At 44.1% G+C, this 26,271-nt stretch overlaps 1 protein-coding gene across 4 annotated transcripts in view; it reads right to left on the bottom strand.

Annotated features, from left to right (window-relative positions):
• Nucleotides 1–22,672, bottom strand: part of ORC3 (origin recognition complex subunit 3) — a 39,765-nt gene extending 17,093 nt beyond the window's left edge. For 2 of the 4 annotated variants that reach the window (XM_086798762.1, XM_086798763.1), the window contains exons 1-11: nt 22,499–22,671; nt 21,129–21,350; nt 20,848–21,025; nt 20,531–20,700; nt 18,669–18,799; nt 18,319–18,586; nt 18,140–18,214; nt 17,960–18,036; nt 17,523–17,619; nt 16,536–16,726; nt 16,375–16,444 (exon numbers count right to left, since the gene is read on the bottom strand). In XM_086798762.1, coding sequence (XP_086654888.1) covers nt 16,375–16,444; nt 16,536–16,726; nt 17,523–17,619; nt 17,960–18,036; nt 18,140–18,214; nt 18,319–18,586; nt 18,669–18,799; nt 20,531–20,700; nt 20,848–21,025; nt 21,129–21,350; nt 22,499–22,576 — 1,557 coding nt within the window. In that variant the 5' untranslated portion in view covers nt 22,577–22,671. Of the gene's footprint in view, nt 1–16,374; nt 16,445–16,535; nt 16,727–17,522; nt 17,620–17,959; nt 18,037–18,139; nt 18,215–18,318; nt 18,587–18,668; nt 18,800–20,530; nt 20,701–20,847; nt 21,026–21,128; nt 21,351–22,498 lie in introns of all 4 variants that reach the window. The other 2 variants (XM_086798771.1, XM_086798768.1) reach the window with 2 other exon arrangements.
• Between the last annotated feature and the right edge of the window lie 3,599 nt (nt 22,673–26,271).

The following is a 26,271-nucleotide window of genomic DNA, read 5'->3' as shown; positions in this document are numbered from 1 at the left end:
TCAACCGCTGTGCATCGCCCAGCTCTGCCAGCCGCTACTGCCCAGAGTTGGCCGCCCCCCCCCCCCCCCCCCCGAGCCAATCGCCGCCGCCTCTGTGCAGCTCCACCACCATGTGCCACCTGTGCAATGCCACCACCGCCCCTGTGCGCCGCGGCTGCCCCCGAGCGCTGCCATCGCCACCCTTGTGCAGAACCGTCCACCGCCGCCTATGCAAAACCGCCCGCTGTCACCTCGACAATGCCGCCCGCTCATATCCGCCACTAGGGTGTTTGCTTTTTCGAAAAGCTCCTTGAGGATTTTTCTACAAATTGGGTATTGAGTTCCCTTGGACATCTTTGAGATATTGGATTTGGACTTGGATTTGGATTTCAAACTTGGATTTGGAACTTGGACTTGGCTTTGGATTTTGGATCTGGTACTAGCCCGATGAGAGATACTTGTGGGTCATCCCCGTGGTTCATCCCCGTGGTGTGCACGACATCAGAGATCTTGTGCCTTGACATTGACATCAACTTGGATATACTACATCGGCATATCTATTTGTTTTGTATTCATTGATTGTATTGATCCTGGCTAGCATGCCCATGGATTGTTTGTTCTTGAATAAATTCTTGAAAGGGGACGGGGCCTGTTCCTCGCTCAGTGTAGTGTACTGTGCAAGATCCCCCTTCTCCCTCCCTCCCCCCCCTCTCTCTCTCTCTCTCTCTCTCTCTCTCTCTCTCTCTATCTATCTATCTATCTATCTATCTATATAGATAGATAGATAGATAGATAGATAGATATATATATATATATCTTTATCTCTTGGACATGTGATTGAGTCTATCACGGCACGCCCCGCTGGGCTTACAGTGGTATCAAAGCAAGGATTTCTCTTGAAGAAATCTTTCTTGGGGTGACAGAGCCATGTCAAAAGCAGAGGGAGATCAAGGGCCCTACGAAGGGAACAACTATGAGGCTAATACAAGACCTCAAGATGGAAACCCATTCCGACAATTTGTTTCTCATGAAACCGTGGCCATGACATTAACAAAGTATCGAGATTTTCAGCAGTTCAAATAGTTTCTCCAAGATGAAGAGTTCCTAGCTTGGAGAGCCAAGAAGGAACAAGATAACAAAAGAGCTCAGATGTTTGAAAACTTTATCAAAGATCAAGCCAGTGAGGCCGAAGGAGTGGAAGCAACCAAAGCTTACTTACGACCCAAAGGGGTTACTATGGGAAAAGGATATAGAGCTACCCGATTCGCTACTCATGGAGGACATAGAGAAGCTACCCCTAGGCCCGTTCTTTCAGATGCAGTTTCTTCGGGCCAAGTAAGGGAGAAGAAGAAGACAAAGGAGCCTAAGTGGACTTCAAGCCATGAGAGAAAAGCATCAAATTCGATGCCTTTTATGGAAAGCAGGACACCCAAAAAGCTTCATCTTTCATCAAACGATTTGATGCTGCCTTTGGAGGCAAGGACTTATCCGAAAAGTCCAAACTCTACATGGTCCGTATGCATCTAAAAGATGCCGCCTTCAATTGGTGGCTAAAAGTGGTACAAGATGGGATCGAGCCTACATCATGGACCGACTTCAAGACTATATACCTAGATGAATCCAAGAACATGCCCAAATCATCTTTTAGGAAGTGTATGTTATATACTCATGGTAGTCAACCCACAAGACTATATAAGTATCAACTCCATTATGCATAGTATGGACTAGATACTACGACATCCCCACTAACGTTATCAGTGCCCAATAGTGGGTGTAGAACTCTATATCAAGATATGCTCACACATGCACTCCACAGTGTGCACACACACACACACACACACACACATAAGAGCATATATTCACACAAAGGCCTTCGTACTGAGTTTCTGTCAAACCTCCGGAGATGCAGGGCAGACTCGGCCATAATGAAGCCTAGCACTAAGGGAAGTAGCAAATAGAAAGAGTAAGTAGAGCAAATAAGTAGTTGATAGGGCAAATGCACCGACTTCAAGACTATGTTCAACAAGAAGTTCCTACCCGCAAACTTTGAAGCAGATGTACAAAAGGAATGGGATGAGGTAAAGCAGAAAGTTGGGTGAGAATGTGGCATCTTACCTTAACAATTTTTCAGCAATTTCTTTGAAGTTTACTTCATATACTCCCATTCCACCACTAATGGAGATGCGTAAGTTTGTGAATGGATTACAACCTAAGCTTATGCAAGCAATTTATATGGCTGGACCGAAAACGTTGGAAGGAGCCCAAGACAAGGCTTTACAAGCTGAGGCCTTGTACATGCCTTCGATGGACGGCAAGACAAAGAACGACAAACGGGATCCACCTCAAAGGAAGAAGTTTAAAGCCCGATCCCCATCAAGAGCAGAGTCTCAAGAGGAGCAGAGTGAGGACAAACCTCCACTCTTTCGAAGAAGATTGTCCCTCAAGCAACGTGAGGAATACGCCAACAAAGGGAAGTGTTTCCAATGTGGAAACAAGGGACATATAGCTGCAAATTGTCTCGACAAGCTATAGCAAGAAGCCAGACAGATCAAAAGATCATCCGCAATCTTGTACCATGAGGGTAGATGTTGTGGCCTATGAAAGTCTTAGATGAGGATTTCTAGGATTGTATTGTAACAGATTTTATAATAGAAATTTTGTGACTTTTCTTGCCATCAAAAAAGATTCTTTTATATGAAGTAAACCTGTTTATGTGAAACAAAGGATTATATCTTGGACTTCACAGTCGAGTGGTCCTAGTGATCAGATGGCCCAGATGACTGTATTGGATTTCACAGTCGGACGGTCATTGCGACCAAATGGCCCAGATGACTATATTGGATTTCATAGTTGAGCGGTCAATGCGACCAGATGGCCCAAATGACTATTGATGAATTATTGGGCGGTCCTAGTGACCAGATGGCCTTGAGCGAATTCTCAAGCGGTCCTAGTGACCAGATGACCTTGAGTGGACTCTCAGGCGGCCTTAGTGACCAGATGGCCTTGAGGGAAATCTCGGGCGGTCCTAGTGACCAAATGGCCTTTAGCGATAGTTCGAGCAATTTTCCTCGGGAGCCAAATAGCTCAGCACGGTTTCCGATGAAACCAGACAGGACAATCCATGAACAAGAGGATCATTACTTGTGCATTGCATACCGATGTATGTTTGAATTTCTTGGACTTTGTGTGTTGTTTTTGATGTGTGGACAATGCTTGGATTTATGGCATGTGATAGTCCACTGGGCTCCCTACCTCGCCAGTACCTGGAATACCCAATAGACGCGAATGATGCATACTTGTTTGTTGACTAGCTTGTGTCTAGTTTTTGCAGAAGGTAAGTATGCATTTATTATATCTAACACTTGTAACAGGCTCTAGAGAAGTACCATCAAGAACATAGACATTGGTTAAAGAAAAGGCATAGAGATGTCGTCAGATGAGCACATGACATCACAGATATGGAGAAAGACCAGATGCACAAGCTCACCCGACAGGACTAGCACCGAGAAATATTTGGAACATATGGATATATTTCGAACATATAGATATATTTGGAAAATATGGATATGCTTGGAACACTTGCAGTCCGCAGTTGAGGACAACTACGATGTAAGAGCGAGGCGATGTAACTATTTGGCTCTCCTAGCTCTATTTCACGTGACGGAACACATGCCCGAATACATGGACAAGTGGAAGAAGACATGAGAACAGGGACCATCAATATCTACTAAAAAAAAGGTTCAACCAATGGACACAGGTTCTAGCAATTTGCTATCCTGCAAGGTGCTTCTAACCCATCTAGGCATAACCCTAGATTCATTGATTACTGATCTTTCAACATTTACATCTTCTAGCTGATCTAAAGTTGGTGTATCAAGAAAAAGCACCAATCTTAGTCAAAAAGCAAGAAAAAGCAAAAAGTCAAAATGGGTTGACCACAAGCCAAGGACACCATTGGAAAGAGGAGACTGAGCCAGATCAAAAGGCTAAAAGGCACTTTCTCAAAAAGCAACTCTAAGGCCTTAAAGCCAGAAAAGCAAAGCACCAAAAGTTGAGTAATATTTTATTAATAAAAGTAAAAAGAGCAAAAGTATAGGCAAAAAGGGAAGAGCAAAAGCAAAGGCAAGCTTTTTAGCAAAAAGCAAGGCTTCCCCAAGGTATAAAAAGGCTTGAACCACTAACTATCGCCATCTTCCTCAGCAAGATTGTGGAAGTGTGCAAGAAGATCGTCTTCATCATCATCAACACCATCATCACCAACGCTGTTGGATTACACCTCCAGAGCCAACCCGCTGTGCGCCGCCCAGCTCTGCTAACCCCGCTGCCATCCAGAGCCCGTCGCTACCCACAGCCGCATGTGCAGTGCCGCCCGCTCATATCCGCCACTTGGGTGTTTGCTTAGCTCCTTGAGGATTTTTCTACAGATTGGGTATGGAGTTTCCTTGGACATCTTTGAGATCTTGGATTTGGACTTGGAATTGGACTTGGATTTGGATTTCAAACTTGGATTTGGATTTCAAACTTGGATTTGAATTTGGAACTTGGACTTGGATTTGGATTTGGAACTTGGCCTTGGATTTGGATCTAGACTTGGATTTGGTACTAGCCCGGTGAGAGATACTTGTGGGTCATCCCGGTGGTGTGCTCGGCACCAGAGATCTTGTGCCTCGACATTGACATCGACTTGGATATCCTACATCGGCATATTCGTTTGTTTTGTATTCATTGATTGTATTGATCCTGGCCAGCATGCCCGTGGATTGTTTGTTCTTGAATAAATTCCTAAAAGGGGACGAGGCTTGTTCCCCGCTCCGTGTGGTGTAATGTGCAAGATCCCTATTCCCTTCTCTCTCGCTCTCCCCTCTCTCTATATCTTTATCTCTTGGACATGTGATTGAGTCTATCACGACACGCCCCGCTGGGCTTACAAGTCTCATAGACCCTTTGGGTCTTTTGAAGACGTTAAGATAACTTTCTTTCTTTCCCTCCACTCCATATCTCTTGCATAATCTCAGTTTTGGTGTTCTTTGTAATTCTAGTAAAAGATTCCATAAGCTTCTGTTAGCAGTCATCTCCTGTCTGTACACTATGTCAAGGCCTCTATTGTGGGTGTGCCCGCCCATTTTAGTGTCTTCCCATTTTTCCTCACTCTCCGTGTGTTTTTCCCTATTTTCTAGAGGTGTGTCTGGGGCTGTCGGCTGCCTTCAGGTGCTGCCCAACTGCTTTGGTGCTACCCGACCACTCCCTCTGTGCTGGCCGACTGGATTTATCCTAGCCGATTGGCATTTTTGTTGGTCGTGAGCAATCAAGCTGCTGTCGACTGTTTATGGGCTGGCCGACCAACAACCTGGGGCCATATAAAATGGCCCCTTGCCCCACACTCCATTTTGTACATTTTCGGGATTTTATGTGGTGTATATAGCAGAGTTACACAGCTTCTCTTTCTCTTTCATCTGTGTCTTGCTCTCTACAGCAGTTGTCTTCATTTCCGCTATGCATTCTGACATGGTATCAAAGCCCCAGGTGGCTTGAAGCTTGGTGACAGTGGGACGTCGAGGGTTTGCTGATTTGAGGTGCTGATTGGAGACTGTTTGGGCTGTACGGGACTTAGAGATCGGAAGAAGGCGGCCATCACCGTTGGACAGCCACCTTGGATTTTATTTGCAGTCTCTTCTTCTTCTTTTTTCCCACCCACCCTCCCTTCACAAGACCTTGTGAACCCTTGCGATGGCAGATTTGCTTGAGATGGTTGAGAAGCACGTGAAGATCCCAACACTCCCCACCTTCCCTGTGGACCGACAGTTGGACGGGAACAACTACGGCATATGGAAGGTAATGATGGAGTTCTGTTTTGGAGTCTTATGACTTGGCTGATTTCATTGTTGTTGGGGTTCCACAGCCGGAGTTGGAAGATGGGGAGTTACCCTCTACACGAAGGAATGGGAGGCACAGGCACAGTTATGGGATCGTGTTAATGCCCGCGTCCATTCTTTCATCTTCCTAAATTGCACACCACAAGTGATCAATCACATAAAGCATATGACGCTGGCCAGAGGGATTTGGCAACATTTGGCTTCTCTGTACAACAGGGTATCACCCATGAAGAGGATCTCCTTGGAAGTTCAGATGCAGGTGATGAATCCTATAAAGTTGTCGATGATGCGGGAGCACATCAACAAGTTGCAAGCTCTTCAGCAAGAGGATCTCCAGGCCAAGAAAGAGATATCGTCAGAGGATATGGCCATCACGTTGTTGTCCCATTTGCCCTCTCAGTATTCAGCATTTTACTCCTCTTTGATCACCAGTGGCAGGCTCTGCACCATCACATGGGAGGAGCTTGTGCCAATGGTCTTGGACCAGAAAGAATGATTTACGAACCCTCCACAGGGCGGAGGTTCTGAGGTCTTGACTGGCCAACAGTTGAAAGGCCGTAACAACAACAACAAGGACAAAGGGAAGTCTTCATCGAAGAAGTCTTCTGAGAAGAAGCCCGATTCAAACCGTGAGAAATTGAAGGCCGAGAGGACCTGTAACGATTGTGGCGAGAAAGACCACTATTGGAGGAAGTGTCCCAAGCGGACTGGGAGTGCTGATTCTTCAGCTTCAACTGCAAAGACTCCAGCCTTTGTGCACTTGGAGATGTTGGACACCAGTGCTTCATCTTCTTCAAGCAAGGAGGCAGTTGGCTTCACCGCCAAGGATACTCGGGAGTGGATTCTTGATAGTGGTGCTTCCAAGCACGTGACTCCTTCCCGTGACTTCTTTCAGGATCTTAAACGGCAATCAGGTTGCATTTTCATTGGCGACAATTCCACCATACCGATTCACAATGAGAGCCGGATGGAGATCATTCTCGATGGCAAAGGGGGGAACCATTCCTCTCGTGTTCTTTACGTCCCTGCACTTGGTTTTCATATGTGTCAGTGCATGAGGTTTGCATGACTGGCTTCCAAGTGGAGTTTGAGGAGCATTCTGCTACTCCACGGGACCGAGAGACTGGCTAGGTTGTTTGGGAAGGCGGAGTGGAGAATGGTATATACAAGCTCTCAGCACTCTCCTCATTGACAGGATCTCAAATTGGTGACTTGTGGCACTTTCGGTTTGGCCACTTCAATGTGGATGCGCTACGGCGAGCTTTCCAAGACTAGATGGTGGTTGGCTTGCCAGAGGTTGGCAGCAAGCAAGGACGGTGTAGTTCTTGCATTCGTGCTAAGCAGCACAGGGAATCTTTTCCGAAGCAGGCTTCTAGGCGGGCTTCGAAACCTTTGGAGTTGGTACACGCTGACTTGTGTGGACCTATGCAGATGCCATCCTTGGGAGGTTCTTTGTATTTCATGCTCCTTGTTGATGATTGTAGCAGATTCACTTGGGTTTATTTTCTTTCATAGAAGGACCAAGCTTTTGCTCGGTTCAAGGAGTGGCATGTGCTGGTGGAGAAAGAGTCTAGCTTGCAGATAAAGACTCTTAGGACTGACAAAGGAGGAGAGTTTTCTTCCAATGCATTCGTGCGGTTTTGTGTGAAACATGGCATCAAGCGGGAGCTGGCCAATACAGGTTCGCCTTCAAAGAATGGAATAGTTGAGCGTAAGAACAAGACTATGGTGGAGATGGCGAGGACGATGCTGGAGCATCGTGATCTTCCTCGTCCACTTTGGGGAGAGGCTGTGGCTATGGTTGTCCATATCCTCAACCGTTCTCCGACGACTTCAGTACCGAACATGACTCCCTTTGAGGTGTATTTTGGCAAGAAACCAGATATCTCCCATTTCCAAGTGTTTGGGAGTGATGCATATGTTCACATTCCTAAGAAGCAAAGAGGGAAGCTTGACTCAAAGTCCCAAAAGCTTGTTTTTGTGGGATATAACTCTCCAAGGGATACATGTTGTATGATCCAGAGAGGAACGAGGTTGTCGTCAACAGAGATGTGGTTTTTATTAAGATATAGGCCTTGGAGCCTTAGTAAACAAGGGTGTAGAAGGTGTGTGGGTGTGAATGGTCCTAAGGGAGCCACCTAACCCTAGGCCACTAGCAAGCCTATTTAAAGGCACATGCCAAAGGCATTTGCATGAGCATGAAGCTTAGTTGTATTTTGAGCAACTTAATAAGCAAGATCTTTTCTTGTATTTGTGAGTCTCTCTCCTCCACATATTTGATCTAGCATGAGCACCACGAAATTGTATCATGGTATCTAGAGCTTGGGTAGATTAGGTCTCATATTGTGTGGTGTAGGCTAGTTATCCATCTTTCATTTTTTGTGGAGCTGAACCTCCTGCCAGTGGAGGAGCTCTAACATCTCGTGGAGGCAACAACTCGGCAAGCTCTCATCTAGGAAAGTGTAGAGGAGATCTGGGCGCTCAGTTTCGTACAAGCAATTGACGGATTACTCCTCTCTCAGCCGCGACATTCCACACTGAGCAAATCGGCGCCGTTTTTCTGCGCAGCTCCTGTCGTACAACCATTCACCGTCTGTAGGCGATTATAGGCTTAGTGGGCTTAGGGCTTTTAAAGCCCATGGTCTCAAGGTCCTACAGCTCGAATCTCAACCCTAATGGTGGCCTGACGAGCTGCAACAAGCAAATAACCAAGTCTGGGTCTGTGCATTCCATGGCAAATTTTATAAAAGCTTCAAAATTAGTGTTTTTTAAGCACTAAAGTGTTATTAAACACTAATTAGCTTTCATGCCTATCATTAAAGGAGTACTAATCTGTTAAGTGCTCTTGTGAGGGTCTTTTTCCTTATCCTTGAAGTGGTAAGCATACACCATGAGGTATTCATGAGCCTCATTGTCATCAAGCTTCATCAACATCTTCAAGTGCACAAAGCTTCTCAAAGTGTGCTTATAAGCACTAATAGTGTTGCTTAACACTAATAATGGTCATAACCATTAAAGGAGGAGGTCTTTAACACTAAGGAGGCTCTTCTTCATCAATATTGGAGGCCGGGCACACACCATAAGTGCCACATTATAAGTCTTCATCATCAACCCGCTTCTATGCTTACCTTGGCAAGCTTCCAAGGAGAAATGGTGCAACCATAAACCATTGTCTTCATCCCATAAGCCAAAGAGGTTGAAGTTTTTTGGTTTTTCATCATCAAACTCAGTTCCTTGAGTGGTTTAAAGTTGGGCACATGTACACTAAGTACTCATCTTTAATGGTTTTGTGTATCACCCTTGAGGCTTATGCTCTCCTTTCCCAAGCCCAAGGCATGTTATTCCGCTGCATATTCAACATTTTCATCTTCTAAGATGAGTTGTAAGGTTGAGCATAGCATCACTAAGTGCTCTACCTTGTTGTTCGTTATGTTTTTAAGCATCTCGGGGCATTGTCTTTGTAAGAGGCATAGGCAACATTATGAGCCATGCCCTCACCTTCTTGAGCCAAGAATGATGTACCTTATTGGTTTGAGCATTTACCTCAACCACTTACTCACTTTCATTAAGCTTGTACCTTCAAACCCTAATGGATATCACGTAACCAACATGCACAAAAGCTTTTGTTGTAATCAAGGAGTAGACACTGCCCTTGACCAATCTATAAGGCAAGTGGTAAGACCCTCCCTTTCCCTTTTCCATATAAATCTACCACATAACCATTACTCTAAGGAATTCCCTCATTGCCCATGGAGAAGGTATGAAGCATCAAGCATGTTGAAGGAACATCTATGTGCAAACCACTTAAGCAAGGGTGGCAGCCTTGTTTTGATCATTGTGTGAGAATGGTCAAGGTGGAAAGCATGTGGAAACAACGGCATGTATGTCCAAAGCATGTCAACTACAAGAGGTGAAGCAAGCACAAAGAGTGGGGTGCACCATCATTAAGGTGTACATCTTCATCGACATCAAATAAAGACTTAGATGGCATCATTGTATTAGCCTCTAAGGCTCTAAAAACATAGTTGTAAGTCCTAGATAACCACACCACCATGAACATTCTTGTAAGCCTAATGTTATAAAGGCACATTTTTTCATGGCTGGTATTGAGGGGAGGTATTAAGATATGGGCCTTGGAGCCTTAGTGAACAAGGGTGTAGAAGGTGTGTGGGTGTGAATGGTCCTAAGGGAGCCACCTAACCCATGCCAAAGACATTTGCATGAGCATGAAGCTTAGTTGTATTTTGAGCAACTTAATAAGCAAGATCTTTTCTTGTATTTGTGAATCTCTCTCCTCCACATATTTGATCTAGCATGAGCACCACGAAATTGTATCAGTTTTTGATGAGCATGTTCCAGTTTCCACTGTTGATGAGCCGCCACTTCTTGGAGACCCAGATGATTCAATCCATTGTTCCAGCTGGACAGCCTCAGTCTGTTGAGGAGGTTGAGTCCGCGGCCAGAGATGAGCCCCCGCAACAACAGTAGGAGGCTCTGTGTTCTGTTCGAGTACCCAGGTGGTTGTTAGACACCCTTTGGAAGTCCGGTGTTACGAAGCTTCCCTCCGAATGGACCACAGAGGACGGACCTCAAAGATCGCATAGAGTTCGAGACAAAAGTCATTTAGCGGAGCTCTTACAAGTAAACTATGCTTTGATATCTCATATCACGCAGGACAAAGAGCCAACTTCCGTCAAGGAAGCCCTTGCACAGGATACTTGGAGGAAAGCCATGCAGGTGGAACTGGATGCCATACAGAAGAATAAAACTTGGGAGTTGGTTCCAAGGCCGTCGAAACGGTCCGTCATTGGTGTCAAGTGGGTCTTTAAGACCAAGTATACGTCAAATGGGTCGGTGGACAAACACAAAGCCAGACTTGTGGCTAAGGGTTATGCTCAGCGGCCTGGCATCGACTACAAGGATACCTTTGCACCGACAATGAGGATGACCACGATTCGGACCGTTCATGCCCCTGCTTCTTCTCAGCAGTGGCCCGTATTTCAGATGGATGTGAAATCTGCGTTCCTTAATGGTGACCTATAAGAGGAGGTGTATGTTGAGCAACCTCCAGGCTTTGAGGTTCCAAGATCAAAGGGGATGGTTTACAGATTGCGGAAGGCCTTGTATGGTCTTAAGCAGGCTCCCAGGGCTTGGAATCAAAAGATTGATTCCTTCTTTCTTCGGACTGGATTTCAAAGATATGTTGCAGATCCTCACTTATATCTCTTTCGAGAACACAGCATAGCCACGTTGATCATCCTTTATGTGGATGACCTCATTCTAACTGGCGGTCATGTTTTCATTGCAGAGACGAAGGTTACCTTGTCAAAGGAGTTTGAGATGACCGATTTAGGCTTACTCCACTTCTTGGGATTGGAGATCTAGCAGACCCAGAGGGGGTTCTTTGTCTCTCAGTAGCGGTATGTCCATGAGTTGCTTGATGCCTTTGGGATGGAGAACTGCAAGCCTATCACGTCACCGATGGACCCGAACACAAAACTTACAGTTAAGTGAGCCAGTTGATGCCTCTCTGTACCGGGAGCTGGTTGGTTCATTGATCTGGTTGCTGAACACCAGATTGGACTTGAGCTTTCCTGAGACGCCGATGAAGTCTCACTGGGACGCAGGATTGCGGATCTTGCGGTATCTGCAAGGTACGAGGGATCTTGGACTCTTCTACGCCACTGGAGGTGAAACGAGGGACCGAGTTCAACTGACTTAGATTGGGGGAGGAGATCCAAACACGAGGAGATCTACATCAAGCTACAGTTTTACCCTCGGCTCAAGAGCTGTTTCATGGAGCAGCAAGAGGCAGCCAACTATTGCCTTGTCATCTACAGAGGCAAAGTACCGGGCTGCTTGTGGTGCTGCTTGCGAGGTTGTGCTTACGAGGTTGTGGAGCTGCAAAGGTTGCTTGGCGAGATTGGGTTTTCACAGAAGGAGCCCACGGTCATCCAGCGCGATAACCAGAGCTGTATCGCTATTGCTCGGAACCCGGTCTTCCATGCTCGGACCAAGCACATAGAGATACAATATCACTTTGTTCATGAGAATATCTTGGTTGGTGACATCTTGCTTCTTTATTGTTCGACGAAGGACAATGCGGCAGACCTCTTCACGAAGGACAATGCGGCAGACCTCTTCACGAAGTCTCTACCTCAAGCTATGCTCCGGGGGCACTCCAGCTCACTGGGGTTGGTTCCACATCCAGGAGCTGAGAGGGGGTGTTAGCAGTCATCTCTTGTCTGTACACTATGTCAGGGCCTCTATTGTGGGTGTGCCCGCCCGTTTCAGTGTCTTCTCATTTTTCCTCACTCTCCGTGTATTTTTCCCTATTTTTTGGAGGTGTGTCTGGTCTGTCGGCTGCCTTCAGGTGCTGCCCGACTGCTCTGGTGCTACCCGACCACTCCCTCTATGCTGGCTGACTGGATTTATCCTGGCCGACTGGCAGTTTTGCTGGTCGTGAGCAGTCAGGCTACTATCGGCTGTTTATGGGCTGGCCGACCAGCAACCTAGGGCCATATAAAATGGCCACTTGCCCCCACACTCCATTTTGTACATTTTCTGGGATTTTATGTGGTGTATATAGCAGAGTTACACAGCTTCTCTCTCTTTCATCTGTGTCTTGCTCTCTACAGCAGTTGTCTTCATTTCCGTTGTGCATTCTGACAGCTTCCCCATGTCATACTCTATATTAAACAAAACAACGACGACCTACTGATCTTTGATGATGACCAGGAAACCCGAGTGATTCAAGTGATTCATCTTCTCGTGTGGAACTCCCATCTTGCTTATCTTTACACACCCTAGGGGAGTCCTCCTCTTGCTTAGCCTCCAGCTCCTTGAGTGTGCCTCCAAATTGAGCTGGTGGTGGAGGATCAATTGGGGAAGGCTTCGCAAGAGGTGGAACCAAGGTTAGCCGAGAACTAAGGTTAGCTGGCTGTCGTTTGGGGAAAACCTCTTTCCTGTATCCAATTGTGTGGCAGAAACAGCACCAACTTTCTCAACGTTATTGCTGAAATTTGGTTTTGGAAAAGAGATCCCATGTCACGCCTTGCTATGCCTATTGGTCTAGGGTCATGGTTGACTTGGTCAGTTCTGTGGACAGCTCTTGGGGCTTGGGTTTGGGTAGACCCAAGGTTCTATGCCTAATTTTCCTTGCTTCGATAGTCATAGACGTGTTAGTTTGGGTGGTCTTGGGCTTGCCGTGGTTATATATCATCTCCATGGTTTGCACCAATAAAATTGCATTGGCGCATGATTGGGGAGAAAAACTCGGAACATCCCACTAGAGTTGATGGTACAATCCAAGTAGTAGTACATAATTTCACCTTGTCTAATTTACACAACTGTAAGGCCAATTGAATGACATTATTGGTGTGCGTGGGTACAGGCTCCAAGAGCTACCAAAACTCATGCTCAAGGCGATCGAGGTACTATGGTGGGAGGAACCATGTTTTGAGGTTAGCCTCATCCCATTGTTAATGTGCGATACCAAAGATAGGGTTCGTGTGCTGCTACTAGCTAGGCCCAATCAACCCACTAGATACAAGCTTTCCCTGTCAAATGATGAGGCCAGCGTGTACTTGCCCTGATCGAGCCTTGGAATAGATTTAAAATAGGCAGTAAATCGATGCAGACAGTAAATAGGCTGGTCATTGATGAACATATCAGAGCCATAAAAAGTGTTTCGGCACATTTCACATGAGTGAAGGCTAAAACCAAGCTGTTTTAGGGTTTTCAGGGCTAGAAAAGATGATTTACAAGAATACAACGGTTGTACGAGTGTTGTTTGGATGTTGTAATGGTGTCATACGGACATGTACAAACAGGTACATGCAGATGCAAAACACTGTTTTGTGGTGAACACTGAAAACGAGCTGAAAACAGGTTCAAAACAACCTAAAACAGCATAAAGCTACCCAAATCAAGGCTAATCGATTGCTTACAAGCTGATCTTCAAGGCTTCCATACAGATTTGCAAAATTGGTTATTATTGGGGCTGGTCATACAGGGTATTGGCTGGACAACAGCATGGTTTGATATTCAGAGGGTGTTCCGGGTGAACACAGAGCAATATGGGTTGTTGGAAAGCACAAGTTGATGCAAATGTTGGAGCACATTAATCAGCTACTATAAATTACAGACCAGCCAATCAACCTCATTGGAGAAAAAAGCAACTAGTTCCTATGAGGCTCTACAAGCAGCCCACCTAAATGCAGCCACTGTCGACGAGTGGGCAAGAATCTGTTGACAATCAATCCGGAAGTCAGCTAAGCGCTCAGCTATTACGGAGGTCAGTTCGAACGAGAGTGTGCCATGGGGGGCGGGTGTCTTGAATTAATGAGAGAGGTGTAATGACTATGGTCATACAGGCAAGCATACTAGAACTAGCAGTCTTGTCTCTGTTTAAAACATCAACTCACTAATCACTCTTGCACACCTCACACAAACTCGAACCATTCAACTTAGTTGAAATGAAGACAATGCAGATCTAAATTATTGACTTTATGAAGTCTTCCTTCTTGCTGAACTGAGTGCTGGCCTGTGTATCCAGGCTCAAGAGGAGCCAGGAATTTGCTGACAGAATGGGGTTTGTGCTGGAACAGACTGCCTTCTGAGCAGGGATCCTGGGATGCCTTGTTTTGCAGGTCTGCAACAGAACACTGATGCCTTTGCTCATCTACTGAAGAAGAGTACCAACTGTCATGGATTTATGCTTTGCCCGGTGCTTTGCTTGACCTGATCTGTGTTCGAGACCAGATGACTAGAATGGGAGGATCATGCACCTTTTTATTGGGAAAGGAACCTTGAGAGAGTCCTATGGTTCCCTTATGGGAAAAATAAGATCCAATAGGAGGGGGTGTTAGCAAGTGTGTGTGCACGCACACACACTTGCTAACAAAAAAAAAAGTGTGTGCACGCACACCAATAGCATGTGCAAGTACACTGCAACTCCAAGGCGGGGGCCCTCCGGCGGGTTATTACAATCAGGTGTCTAGTGTATTCTCTCTCTCTCTCTCACAACACAAGGATCTAGTGTTGAGGCAACATGCTGAGAGACAACCCCGGCTCCAACAAGACACCTCACAAAGAGCCATCACAGATTTCTTTGTGGTACACACATCCACATCGGAATCCACTGCCCACAACAATTCCTCTACTATGACATCAGAGCCCACCACCCGTACCCACGCTCCAGCTCCACGCCCCAAAGAAGTTCTTAGCAAGAGAGCTCAATCCATTCTACGAGCCAGACGTCCCTGACCCAAAGTATCAGGTCACTCCACCACACAGAGACAAATTCGTGAGGTTGTCTGCCGACATGACACGCTCCCCTCACAGAGGCCTGACATTCACTCCACCATCAGATCAATTCTAGCCGAGGCACATATCATCATTAGCTGATCACAGCATATCTCACTCTACACAGGATCATCTGTTGATCACATGTACTGTCAGATGTTTTCATATTACTTTTTCTTTCAATTTTTCATGGCTCAGTATATCCATGGTACCATTGTATAACATTTGGTCTCATAGGCCCTTGGGGTCTTTCGTAGACGTTAATAACACTCTCTCTCTCTCTCTCTCTCTCTCTCTCTCTCTCTCTCTCTCTCTCTCTCTCCCCCCATGCTTGGGCATGTACTTGTTGACAGAGCTCAGACAACACAGGGATGTAGTGTTGAGGCAACATGCTGAGATACAACCCTGGCTCCGACAAGACACCTCACAGAGAGCCATCACTGATTTCTTTGTGGTACACACATCCACATCGAAATCCCCTGCCCACAACAATTCCTCTACCACAACATCAGAGCCCACCACCCGCACCCACGCTCCAACTCCACACCCCAAAGGAGTTTTTAGCGAGAGAGCTCGATCCATTCTGCGAGCTAGATGTCCCCGACCTAGAGCATTAGGTCCCTCCACCACACAAAGACAGATTTGCGAGGTTCTCCGCTGACATGACACGCTCCCATCACAAAGGTTTGACATTCACTCCACCATCACATTGGTTCTGGCCGAGGCGGGTATCGTTATAAGCTGATCACAACATATCTCACTCTACACAAGAACATCTGTTGATCACATGTACTGTCAAAATGTTTTCATTTTACTTTTTCTTTCAGTTTTCCATGGCTCAGTATATCCATGGTACCATTGTATTACTTTTGGTCTCATAGGCCCTTGGGGTCTTCCGTAGACGTTAATCTCTCTCTCTCTCCCTCTCCGGTTATTGCACCAAAGTGATTAATAGTACACCTCAATCGCATATCTTCTGCAATCCATGTAACAGTGGTTCCAAAGATTCCACAAAACAGTGCTTGCAAGTACAATGCATATAACAAAGAGAGAAAGAGCAGAGAGAGAGAGAGAGAGAGAGAGAAAGAAAGATTTTCTGTCTTTTGGCTACTCTTAAGCGAAAAAGAACCATTGCTTAGACCTGCCTTTTACAAAGGCATGCCAAAAAAAAAAAAAGTTATCCACCGTAGAAAAAGTCAAGAGAAATTAAACCAACCTCTCTGAAATTTTCTGTCAGCTTCATCCACTTTGTGAGAATGCTATGTATGGTTGGCTCTGGAGCATCTCTGTTACGACTCGCAGCATTATAACACATGAACCAATGCAGCAAACGATGGAGTGCATAGCACATTCAATGATAGTACCGAGTACTCTTACCGCATTTTTTTAAGTAAATTCGTTATCGCGTTGGTATCCTCATGATGTCCCAACCAAAAACTGTCAGCATTTGACACCACACTTTCGAGTGCTATGTAGTTTGGCAATGTTTTATGTGTTTGTAGCTCTAGTATTTCTGAAAGAATCTTTATAGAATCCATTCCAAGCAGCTTACCTGCTGCAAGAAGACACTGGACAGGAAAAGCATTCAGGATCGTTTGAACTGGGTCGGAGACTCTGGAAATGAGGCAGTATAAAAGAACTAAATATTGTAATCACAAGTTACATACTCGTAGAAGTTCAAGTAGTCCAATACAAGTTCTTGCACTGTTGTTGAGAAATTGAAAGAACTATATTTGGGACGGCTCTGCAGATCTAGAGATGACCTGGCTCATCTCAGCAAGTGTGAGCTTAATAAATCCTTCCATCCATTGTGAGGATGATAGAAGAGGATTGGCAGCTAAAGGGAGCACATTGCAGACACAATGAGACCAAGTTGAGACCCCTCAGTTTTTGGATTCTCATGGTGAGATGACTAGCAGTCTTACCATCTAACATGCTGTCAGCACTTTGGATATTCATGGAAGACGGTGAGCATAAGCTATACTGATCTTTTCAAACCCAGAGGTATTGGAGTTGATATAGGACAAGACACTTCAAAGCCACGAAGAAGTCGAAAGGCATTTGTTTGATCATTGGTAAGTTTCTTTTCTTCAGAAAGACCAAGGTGCCACCAATATGGCTCACACCCCGCAATGTTGACGTGACCCCCTCCAAAGGAAGCAACACATATGGAGCTCCCCCATATGTGTTAGCTCTGAAGTGCCCCAAAGATATGTTTTTCTTTTTTAAGTCTAAAGATAGCTGCAGAACCAAAGTCCTGTAGAAGAAGATTAAAGAAGGCAAAGATACAAATAATTGGTTTTCTACTCTAGAAATAGTGGAAACAAATTTTACACGAAAGCATCACATGGAAAAAAAGCTTACGTGAAGAGTTATGCTCCACCTTCCCTTCAGCTCCTTTAGTGTACACAATGCCATAACTATCTCCTTGCCAATGTCATGACCATCAGCAAATTGCTTGCTTCAACCACACAAAAATATTATTTTAGGTTGAGTTGCTTGCTTCAACCAACTTGCTATCTACAACCACCCCAGCAAAGCCACATCTAGCTAGCATACAAGCAAGAGCCAGAAAATAGCCTTGCATGTTGCATTTAACAAGAGTAGCTTTGGGATATCTATATGGCACTTGTTTTTGTCTGAAGATACGTCAGTACATAAATGCACACACACATGCATACATGCGTGCATGTATGCATGCAAAATAGACATCTCCTGAGTTTAGACAACTATGCAAACAAAAAGGTTGATATCATTATAAATAAGCGGTAAGACAGGCCTTCTATTTGTAAAGCTTGCACCTCTGAACTGATGGAAGCATAGAAGCATACTGAAGGAGTGTCCCTTTGAGAGAATTGCTGACCTCTTCCAGGTGTGTCTGTATACAAGCACCAGGTCAATCTTTGGTAGAGTCACCAAGCTTTTCATCTGCATGTCTTGGCAAACGCACACAGTTTCTGAAGTGTAGGAATCATGCTAACCTGATTACAAGATTCCAGAGCTTTTGTACACAGAAAACTCAGAGGTTGTGACAAAAAATGCTCCATGCAGGCCATCTGCCAAAACAATATGCTCTCAATAAATATATCCTTTATCACATAACACATGACTTAGAGATGTGAAAAATCTTACTATAAAGAAGCAGCCAGGAGAAACGCACCTTCAAAGCTCTGAGAAAAGATGTGGCTGTGCTGTCATACTTCTGGTAATGGCTCAAGAGAAACCTTAGCACATCACAGCCGATATCAAACAATAGAGTCCGGTTCAGTAGCACTCCTTTGATAATGCCTTCCAGGTACTCGTTGGGTGATGGTAGCATGAAGTTATGCACATGTAAACGACGAGCAGCTGAGGCTGGAAGCCGCATAGCTTCCCCTGATGTTGCCATGCCCATTATAAGTACAAGAGGTAGCTCAGCTATCCATTCACTGAGATTCAAAACAGCTTATCTTTGAGTAGATGCACATCATAGATAGACCTTCCCAAGGTAAAAAAAGGCAAGGTTACTACCTCAGAATAACAATAAAGTCTGTCAGAACCATCGAGTTGCAAAGCTCTGCATCTTCTATTATGATAACAATTGGAAACTTCGCATTTGCTGCATCTCTATGCCAAGAAGCCAAAACATCCATATCTGCTGTCTGCACATAGAGACCTACAGTATGTTATTGGTCTTGGACTGATAAGAGACACCCCTGCATACATGCACATACACCACACACTTTTTCTTTTTTTTTGGTAAATCCATGAACAGTATATTATCAAAGAAATTTACATGAGAGTCTCCAAAACGGAGAGCCTCAACGGGAAATCAGAAGCAAAGAGGAACTATTTCCAGGCATGACTGATGAAGATCTCCTTGGTGGCAAGCATCATAAACAGATTGCCGTAAGGAGCTTCTAAAATACTGATAAGATTGCAAAAACGGTTTCCAAAATATCTCATGTTGTGATCCTGCCATATGGTCCAGAAAGCCCAATATCTGACCCAGTACAAAAGTAAAGAGTAATGGACCGTGGTTGTAGCGAGTATGCCAAAAAGCCAAAAGTGTTTCCCAAAAAAAGAGTTAGGGAAACGAAGGCGAAGTAACATGGAAATTTTGCGGATGAAGGCCTTAGTGCTGGAGCACGTCCAAAACAAATGAGGCACCGTTTCAGAAGGGCCCATGCATCGAAGACAAGAAGCAGATGCAATCCTTCGTTTTGCAAGAGTGACCCCCACAGATAAGGAACCTGTAAGACAACGCCATAGGAAAAGCTTTTGCTTGAGAGGCAATTTACTCCTCCATAAATTGCGAAGATTCTTTCACCACCAAGCAAGTGATTTTGTCATATGCCAAAGAGAATTAGCATGTGAATGAATCCATGGTGATGGCTGGAGGAGAGAGTATGTCGTCCTAACCGTTAGGTCAAAAAGAATAATAGGACGAGAATTTGAGCCCACCGGGTGTAACTGCCAATCCTGTAATCTGTCCCTATTAGATAAAGGAGGGATGGGAAGAAAAGGCTGCAACAAGTCTGCAATTTTCCCCCAAATGAACCTGTGATGCATGGCTAGTGGATAGGAAGCCATAGCCTGAGGGAAGGAAAGCATTTGACCAGTAGCATCAACAACATCATTTATGCACCTAATCCCCAATTTGCTGAGATTGTATGCCCGAATCGGCTCTTGCAGGGCCAATGGAGAATCAAAAACAGCACTCCCCAATGAGCATGCGAAAGGACCTGTTTCCAATCGCAAATAAGTGAAGTGGCAAAAGGGCAGCCCGGGATAGAACCTACAAATCTGCCCAAAATGACCTCCCAGTGATCAGTAATCCATGCACCATGTGCAGAAGTGCGTAAGGCCGTGCACATGGTTGCAAGCATATGAGTCCATGGCTGCGTCTGACGAAAAAAGGTGAGTAGAAGAGGAATTTTCCTTGCCAAGACATGATGTGCAATATTCAGCACATTCAATCCGCCATGCATCCTCGGGGAACAAACTTTTGCCATCTGCATAAGTCTTAAAGCTTTAGCAGAAGACTTTGTTTTCCATAATAGCTCCATAGCATGAGACATGAAAGCAGAAATGTCCTGAGAGGTCCAATGTATCAAAGGCAAATAGTACTGAACATAGGCCATGATAATCGACTGGACAATCCGGAGCCTAACATGGAGTGGCCAGGTGGAGAGCTTCCAGTAGTGGAGCTTGGCATGAAGTTTGTCAAAAATCCACTTTAACTGTTGTTTCCTAGTGATGTACCAGCCACATACACCACACACACGCACACACACATATGTGCATCCTATTTTTTGACATTGTATTCATAGGAATAAATGTGAAGGTATAAAAGCATTCCCATCCCCTCCCAAAAGAGAACAATGGCTTACATCGGGACTGATTTTCACTATCTGTTTCATCATGCTGTAGAGGGGGGCACCTACTCCAGCTTTGCTTGAGAAATTGTGTGGAAGTAGGTTGGCCACATGACAATCATTCTTCCTTAAGTAATTTTTGAGCTCAATAAAGGTCGTTGTATGATCAGAGGAATCTACATTGCCTGCAAACAAGCTCCAAATCAGCTCTGCGCATAATGTGATCGGTCAGAAGAGTCTACAGTGCCTGCAAATAAGCTCCAAACAAGCAAGAGAAGATAACAGTGCTCAAAAGACAAATAAAGGTTGTAATGTAGATTTGATATACTCACGTAAATACAGTAAAGCTGCATGCAACTGTTTGCTGACCCTTGCACTCGAGCACGTGGTAGCAGACTTATTTGTCTTTGGTGATAGGTAGAGCTCAAGTTGGGCATCACAGAACAAAGTGTCATGTACAAACTTCTGAATTTCCTTGAAAACTTTTGTGTTGTGGACTTCAAAGACCTCCTGCATCAAAAATAAATTGCTCAAAAAAGAATAATTGTCCCGAGCAATTTTGAACTTCTTTTGCTGAGGTGGAAAAATCTAAGGCTTTCTGAATATTTGTGACCTTGATGCTTTCCTCGATCCTCTCCCACGTAGTTTGAAAAGCTTCCATACGCCATACTCCACAGTCATCTGGTTCACCTGTAAAGCAAGGAGGCATAAACAGCAGCATATCCTGCTTGGCAGCCTGTTTCCGTTTGCCGGAGGTGGTAGACTTTTTGGGAGACCGTTCATTGGTAACAAAACCACCCAATGTGGATCCACCAGAGTGTAATACAAAGCAGGCCTGTCAATCCGCGTGCATCTATTCAAATTCTTAAATGGAAAGAAGGCAACAAGCAAGCAGAGACATGCGCACATGCACGCGCACCGCCACACACACACAGTGCAATATATTATATAACTCCATATATTATAAGCATCATATTGGGTTCCGTTGGACAAAATACAGATGAGTCCAACCATGATCAGTATAGAGAAAAATGTATAGTTAGCTGTAGCTCTCATTGGGCAAGTAGCTGTTCTTGGTGTGTATGCCCAAAGCTAGAATAGCTGATATGGTCTGGTGGAGATGCAAGAGATGCAAGAAACTGCTGAGACTGGGTACATAAATGCAGGACAACTCAACAGTACTTGCTGTCTGTATCAGGACATGTCACGTTGGTGCTCAGAGGCCAATTTAGCGACAGGAAAAGGAGGCCTCATGGGGATTTCCAGTGCCATCATTTCCCAGGGTGGGGATTCTGTGGAGGAGCTACAAATCATCATCTCTGTCATCAGCTCCTTACAGCCATCATAATCTCAAACGTTCTTCCTGTCATCATCTCTCTACCACCATTTTGAATTTGTTTTCCGTAATCATCTCCCACATCAGCTCTCTACCATCATCTCAGATCCAGAAGTTCCTTGAGGAATCATGTTCGGCTACAGATCCTCGTGTCACTTCCCGTAATGTGGTCAGTTACCTACTTCGAATGAAGAGTAGGAAATGCAACGCCTGATTGGCACAGAGCTACAGGATCACTGCCTTGAGGAAGGGCAGATTTGGTACTAACCCTAGCCATGCTGCCATGATTAACGAGGGCTGCTGCAGTTTCAGTTGCTATTTTTCTAGATTTTCTTTTTGAGCAGAATATCTGACTCTTATGATGTGATTCTGCTTTTTCTAAACCCTTGTATATGTATCTTCAGATGGATTAAAAAAACAGTGTTTACTGGTCTTTCTGGACACGCGCATGCATGCGCAGAGAGAGAGAGAGGAGGGGGGGGGGGGGGTCAGCGTATGCCACTACCGCATACTGCCACTACACTAGCACCGGAGACAGAAACTGTTCAAAATGTCATGCAGTATTAAACTTTAATCAAAATTGAAAACTTTGTGAGAAAGCGTTCAAGCGGGAGAAAACCCTAATATACCAGGTGAAATGAATGCACCTGGGATGAATCATCTTTCGCAGCGAATTCTTCGTCACTGGAGGCATCAGAAGGATCGTGTGCTGCAGAAGAAGGCATGATGAAGATGACGACGATGATGGTGGTCTTGCCAGCAAGGTCGATCTTGGCTCAGCCTCTTGCCCGATTCTGCTTCTGCTGGGAAAAAAAAGGCGGGAAACAATTTACACGTCTATCAGTGCTTCCACATCATCACATTATTTGGTCATCGGACAAGGGAGGCCTTTACACACCTAAACAAGGATGACTATATTATAGCAAACGTCAAATAAGAATACCTTCAATATCTTGTCCCCATCACCATAAATAAATGTAAATAATCTCATTTCCACATCCATGCTAAGCAATATACCTGTCATATCAAATAAAGATTTTGAGATCTCTCTCTCTCTCTCTCTCTCTCTCTCTCTCTCTCTCTCTATATATATATATATATATATATATTAGACGTTCAGTATTTCAAGTAAAGCAATAAAAATAAATAAAGCCACTGTAAACGAAAGCAAGTCAAAAGCAAAACATTTGCTTATCCAAATGTTTAAAAAAACAAACATGAATTCACCGAGCCCCTACAACCATATCAACAATTTGAACCATCCCTTGAGCAATAGATGGGGCACTCCATATTGTAGATCTGTATGGTAGTGTTACCTCAATGTCAGCCATTTAATCCACACAATGTAAGTAGATTTATATATATCAATTCAATATTACCGACGAGGGTAGCGCCATTGTGAGATAAATTAAAGGAATTTTGCCATCCAACTCTTATTAAACTTCATGTCTTTGTATCACAATAAAATAGTTATCATTCTAAAAGAAACATCATGTGTGGCCAAATAAAGTCCAACACACTCAACGTTTGTCTGTGGGACTTATTTATTGGCATACCAAAAGCTAGCTTCGCAGGAAACTATCTCTTTCTCATGTCAAAAGGCAATTCAAGCATAGTTGGTATAAATGTTATCCTGGGAATAAAGACCCTGTCTCCAATGTTTGTACCTGTAATATTTTCTGTTTCTAGCATCTTTGAGTGAAATTCCTTGCATATCAGTTTGGTACCATTGCAAAGCCCCCGCCGAGGGTTCAAATTGTGAAGCAACATGATAGGAGCATTTATCTTGAGAAGCAAGCGGTGAGATAGGTACCCACCACCTAAATTCAAACTATTCAAGGACTCAATTGGATACAATATTATGTCATTCTTAGATGAAACAACCCTGTCTACACTAAGGTAGACCAAGTAATGCACTCAAGGCTAGTTCATTAATCTCATCGACCTCTAGATTTTGTGGTGCAAGAATAGCACAGTCTTTGAAGAAGCATGCATAATCCTCCACTCTTTGAACATCTTTGTACACCCATTCAACCAAACTCAAAATGGAGTTTCCATGGATCAACATTCATGGTAGAATTACCACTCTACCTTGATTGTTTGGATGGCCTAAAGAGCCATCTCCAATTTGTAAAGTCCATTTGACAAATTTTGTTTGACCCGCATGTTTTTGGTGAGCTTTAAAGCATCCATATATCTCCAAATGTATGACCGGCACAACATTGCATCAACAATATCCTCATGTGACCCCTTTTTCACAACATATCTTTTAATGTCCTGTCCAATGCTTCATAGGCATACCAATGCATCATTGGATCCTCATCCCAAATAATCAACCTTGCAAGCTTCAACACCTCAGCCAACGGGCTATTCTCTTTAATACCACATGTGCTAGAAGCATTGAGAACCAATGGGATTTTGAAACGTGAGTGTGATATACGACCATTTCAAAGTAACAATGCAGCTATTACGGATAGTACACATGCCAAAGCAGCTTGATTCTCTCCACGTAATTGAGATAGCGAGACATTATAAAGATATGTTTTACCTGATCCACTTGGTCCATCAAGGAAAAAAATATCACCATTGTTCAAAAGCAACAGCCTCAAACAAGGAGAGTATTAAATGCTCTTGATTAACAATTATTTAGACTCCTTTCCATGGATATAGATAAACCAACCTGTTAAACTGAATCAAACATCATCACTTCCATCAGCAAACCATTGTTGACAGTAGCAACACTTGATCTATCAGGAATAGGCAACCCTTTAAAATCATGTAGCTGTTTGCCATATTATTTTTGTAAGAGCTCTTACATGTGCAACAAAGCTTAGTTTTTCGCTACTATGGAAAGAGAAACACCAACATCAGCACACCCTCTCTGCAAGCCATAAAAAAAATCATTTGAAAGTTTGATGCAGAATTTGCTCCAAAGTTGTCTAAGGGATATAGGCTCACAAAAAATCGGTATAATGACAAATAGTTGATGTAGTTAGAATCCTGTTTTCTGAAATGTAGCTTCTTGAAGACACATACACCACTCCTCATCACTCTCCACCATTCCTCTGGCTTCACATGCAACCTTAAAGCAGGGATACAATTGTCTACTCACAGCTCGTACATCCTCAAAAAATTTACAACCTTTACACACTACTATGAGTAACATGCATAGGTAGTACTGCTCACTTGCATCTGCATACAATTCATTAGCTCTAAACCATTCGGTGAGAGTAGTTCTCTGGTTTTTGTCACAACTAATTACACTGCGCAAATCATCATGGTCATTGAATATCACATTATTTTGCATCGAAATATAAACATGAAACCTTTGTATATCAGGCTTTTCATCATGCAAAGAATATTGGTATAAGCGCCAGCATTCCTTAGACACACAAACACGTACCGTGTATCCAGATATTGACTAACCTCGTCGATAACCCCATGTGTATCTTGCAACTCTATAGTAGCTCTATCATGTCTTTTATATACATACTTATACAAATACTTCACTACTGTAATAGTAGAGCATACTGCTATGTTAATATGTGCTTTGTATCTCATAGAGAGAAAGGGATTATATGGAAGAACCCATTGACTATCCACCCTATGATCCTTTGCTTGGATGAAACTACCATCGTCTAACCACACATAAGTTGTATACCCATTGTTATCAACAATAGTAGTCTCATAAAACTTTCGATGATAACGATGTTTTCAACTCCTGTTAACCATGCAAGGAGAGCACATATTTAGTTCCCCACATGGTCCATGAATATTACAATGACTGATTATGTTGTGCAACTCAAGAAACATCACCTTTAGCACATACCAGCATATCATAGTAAGCAATCTCAGTCGGTTTACATCCACTTTCCAATATCAATAATATACGTGCATATGGCAAACCTCCTTTTTGAAATTCAATAACAGAAACAAATCCCACCACTCTTCCAAATAATGCTTTTTCACCAATAAGTGAATCATATTCTTATGCTTCTCATAGAAGACTGTTGCCATATATATATATAGGCAGTGATGTGTGTGAACACACTTAGGACCGCCGGGGCACTTTTTTCCTCTTTAGGAGGTTTTTTCCCCCGGCTTGTATATACGCCCATCACTCTAGGGCTAACTTATCTTTGTACATTGACACAATCTAATACACTTTGTGTTGTGTGCATTCTTGCTTCTTCTTCTCCAAGCTTTGTGTGCTTTCCTGCAACCCTAATTCCAACAATTGGTATCAGAGCAGGCATCGGCTCCCAGGGCTACGTCTCCAGCACCCTCTGACTCACGTCCTTCGATTGAGGTGAGTTTTCACGAGCGCTTGCAGGTCCCTATACTCTACAAATTTGCCCGAAGGGCTTCGCGTTCTCAGAATTTGCATCTGAGGTCGTTTCGGGCTCTGTTTTTGCATTTC

The sequence above is a fragment of the Cibotium barometz genome, chromosome 1, assembly GCF_041138505.1.
Source record: "Cibotium barometz isolate CiBa-2024 chromosome 1, ASM4113850v1, whole genome shotgun sequence".
Classification (NCBI taxonomy): Eukaryota; Viridiplantae; Streptophyta; class Polypodiopsida; order Cyatheales; family Cibotiaceae; genus Cibotium; species Cibotium barometz.
Note: the sequence above shows the minus strand (reverse complement) of the source record. Positions and strands in the feature narration are given on the sequence as shown.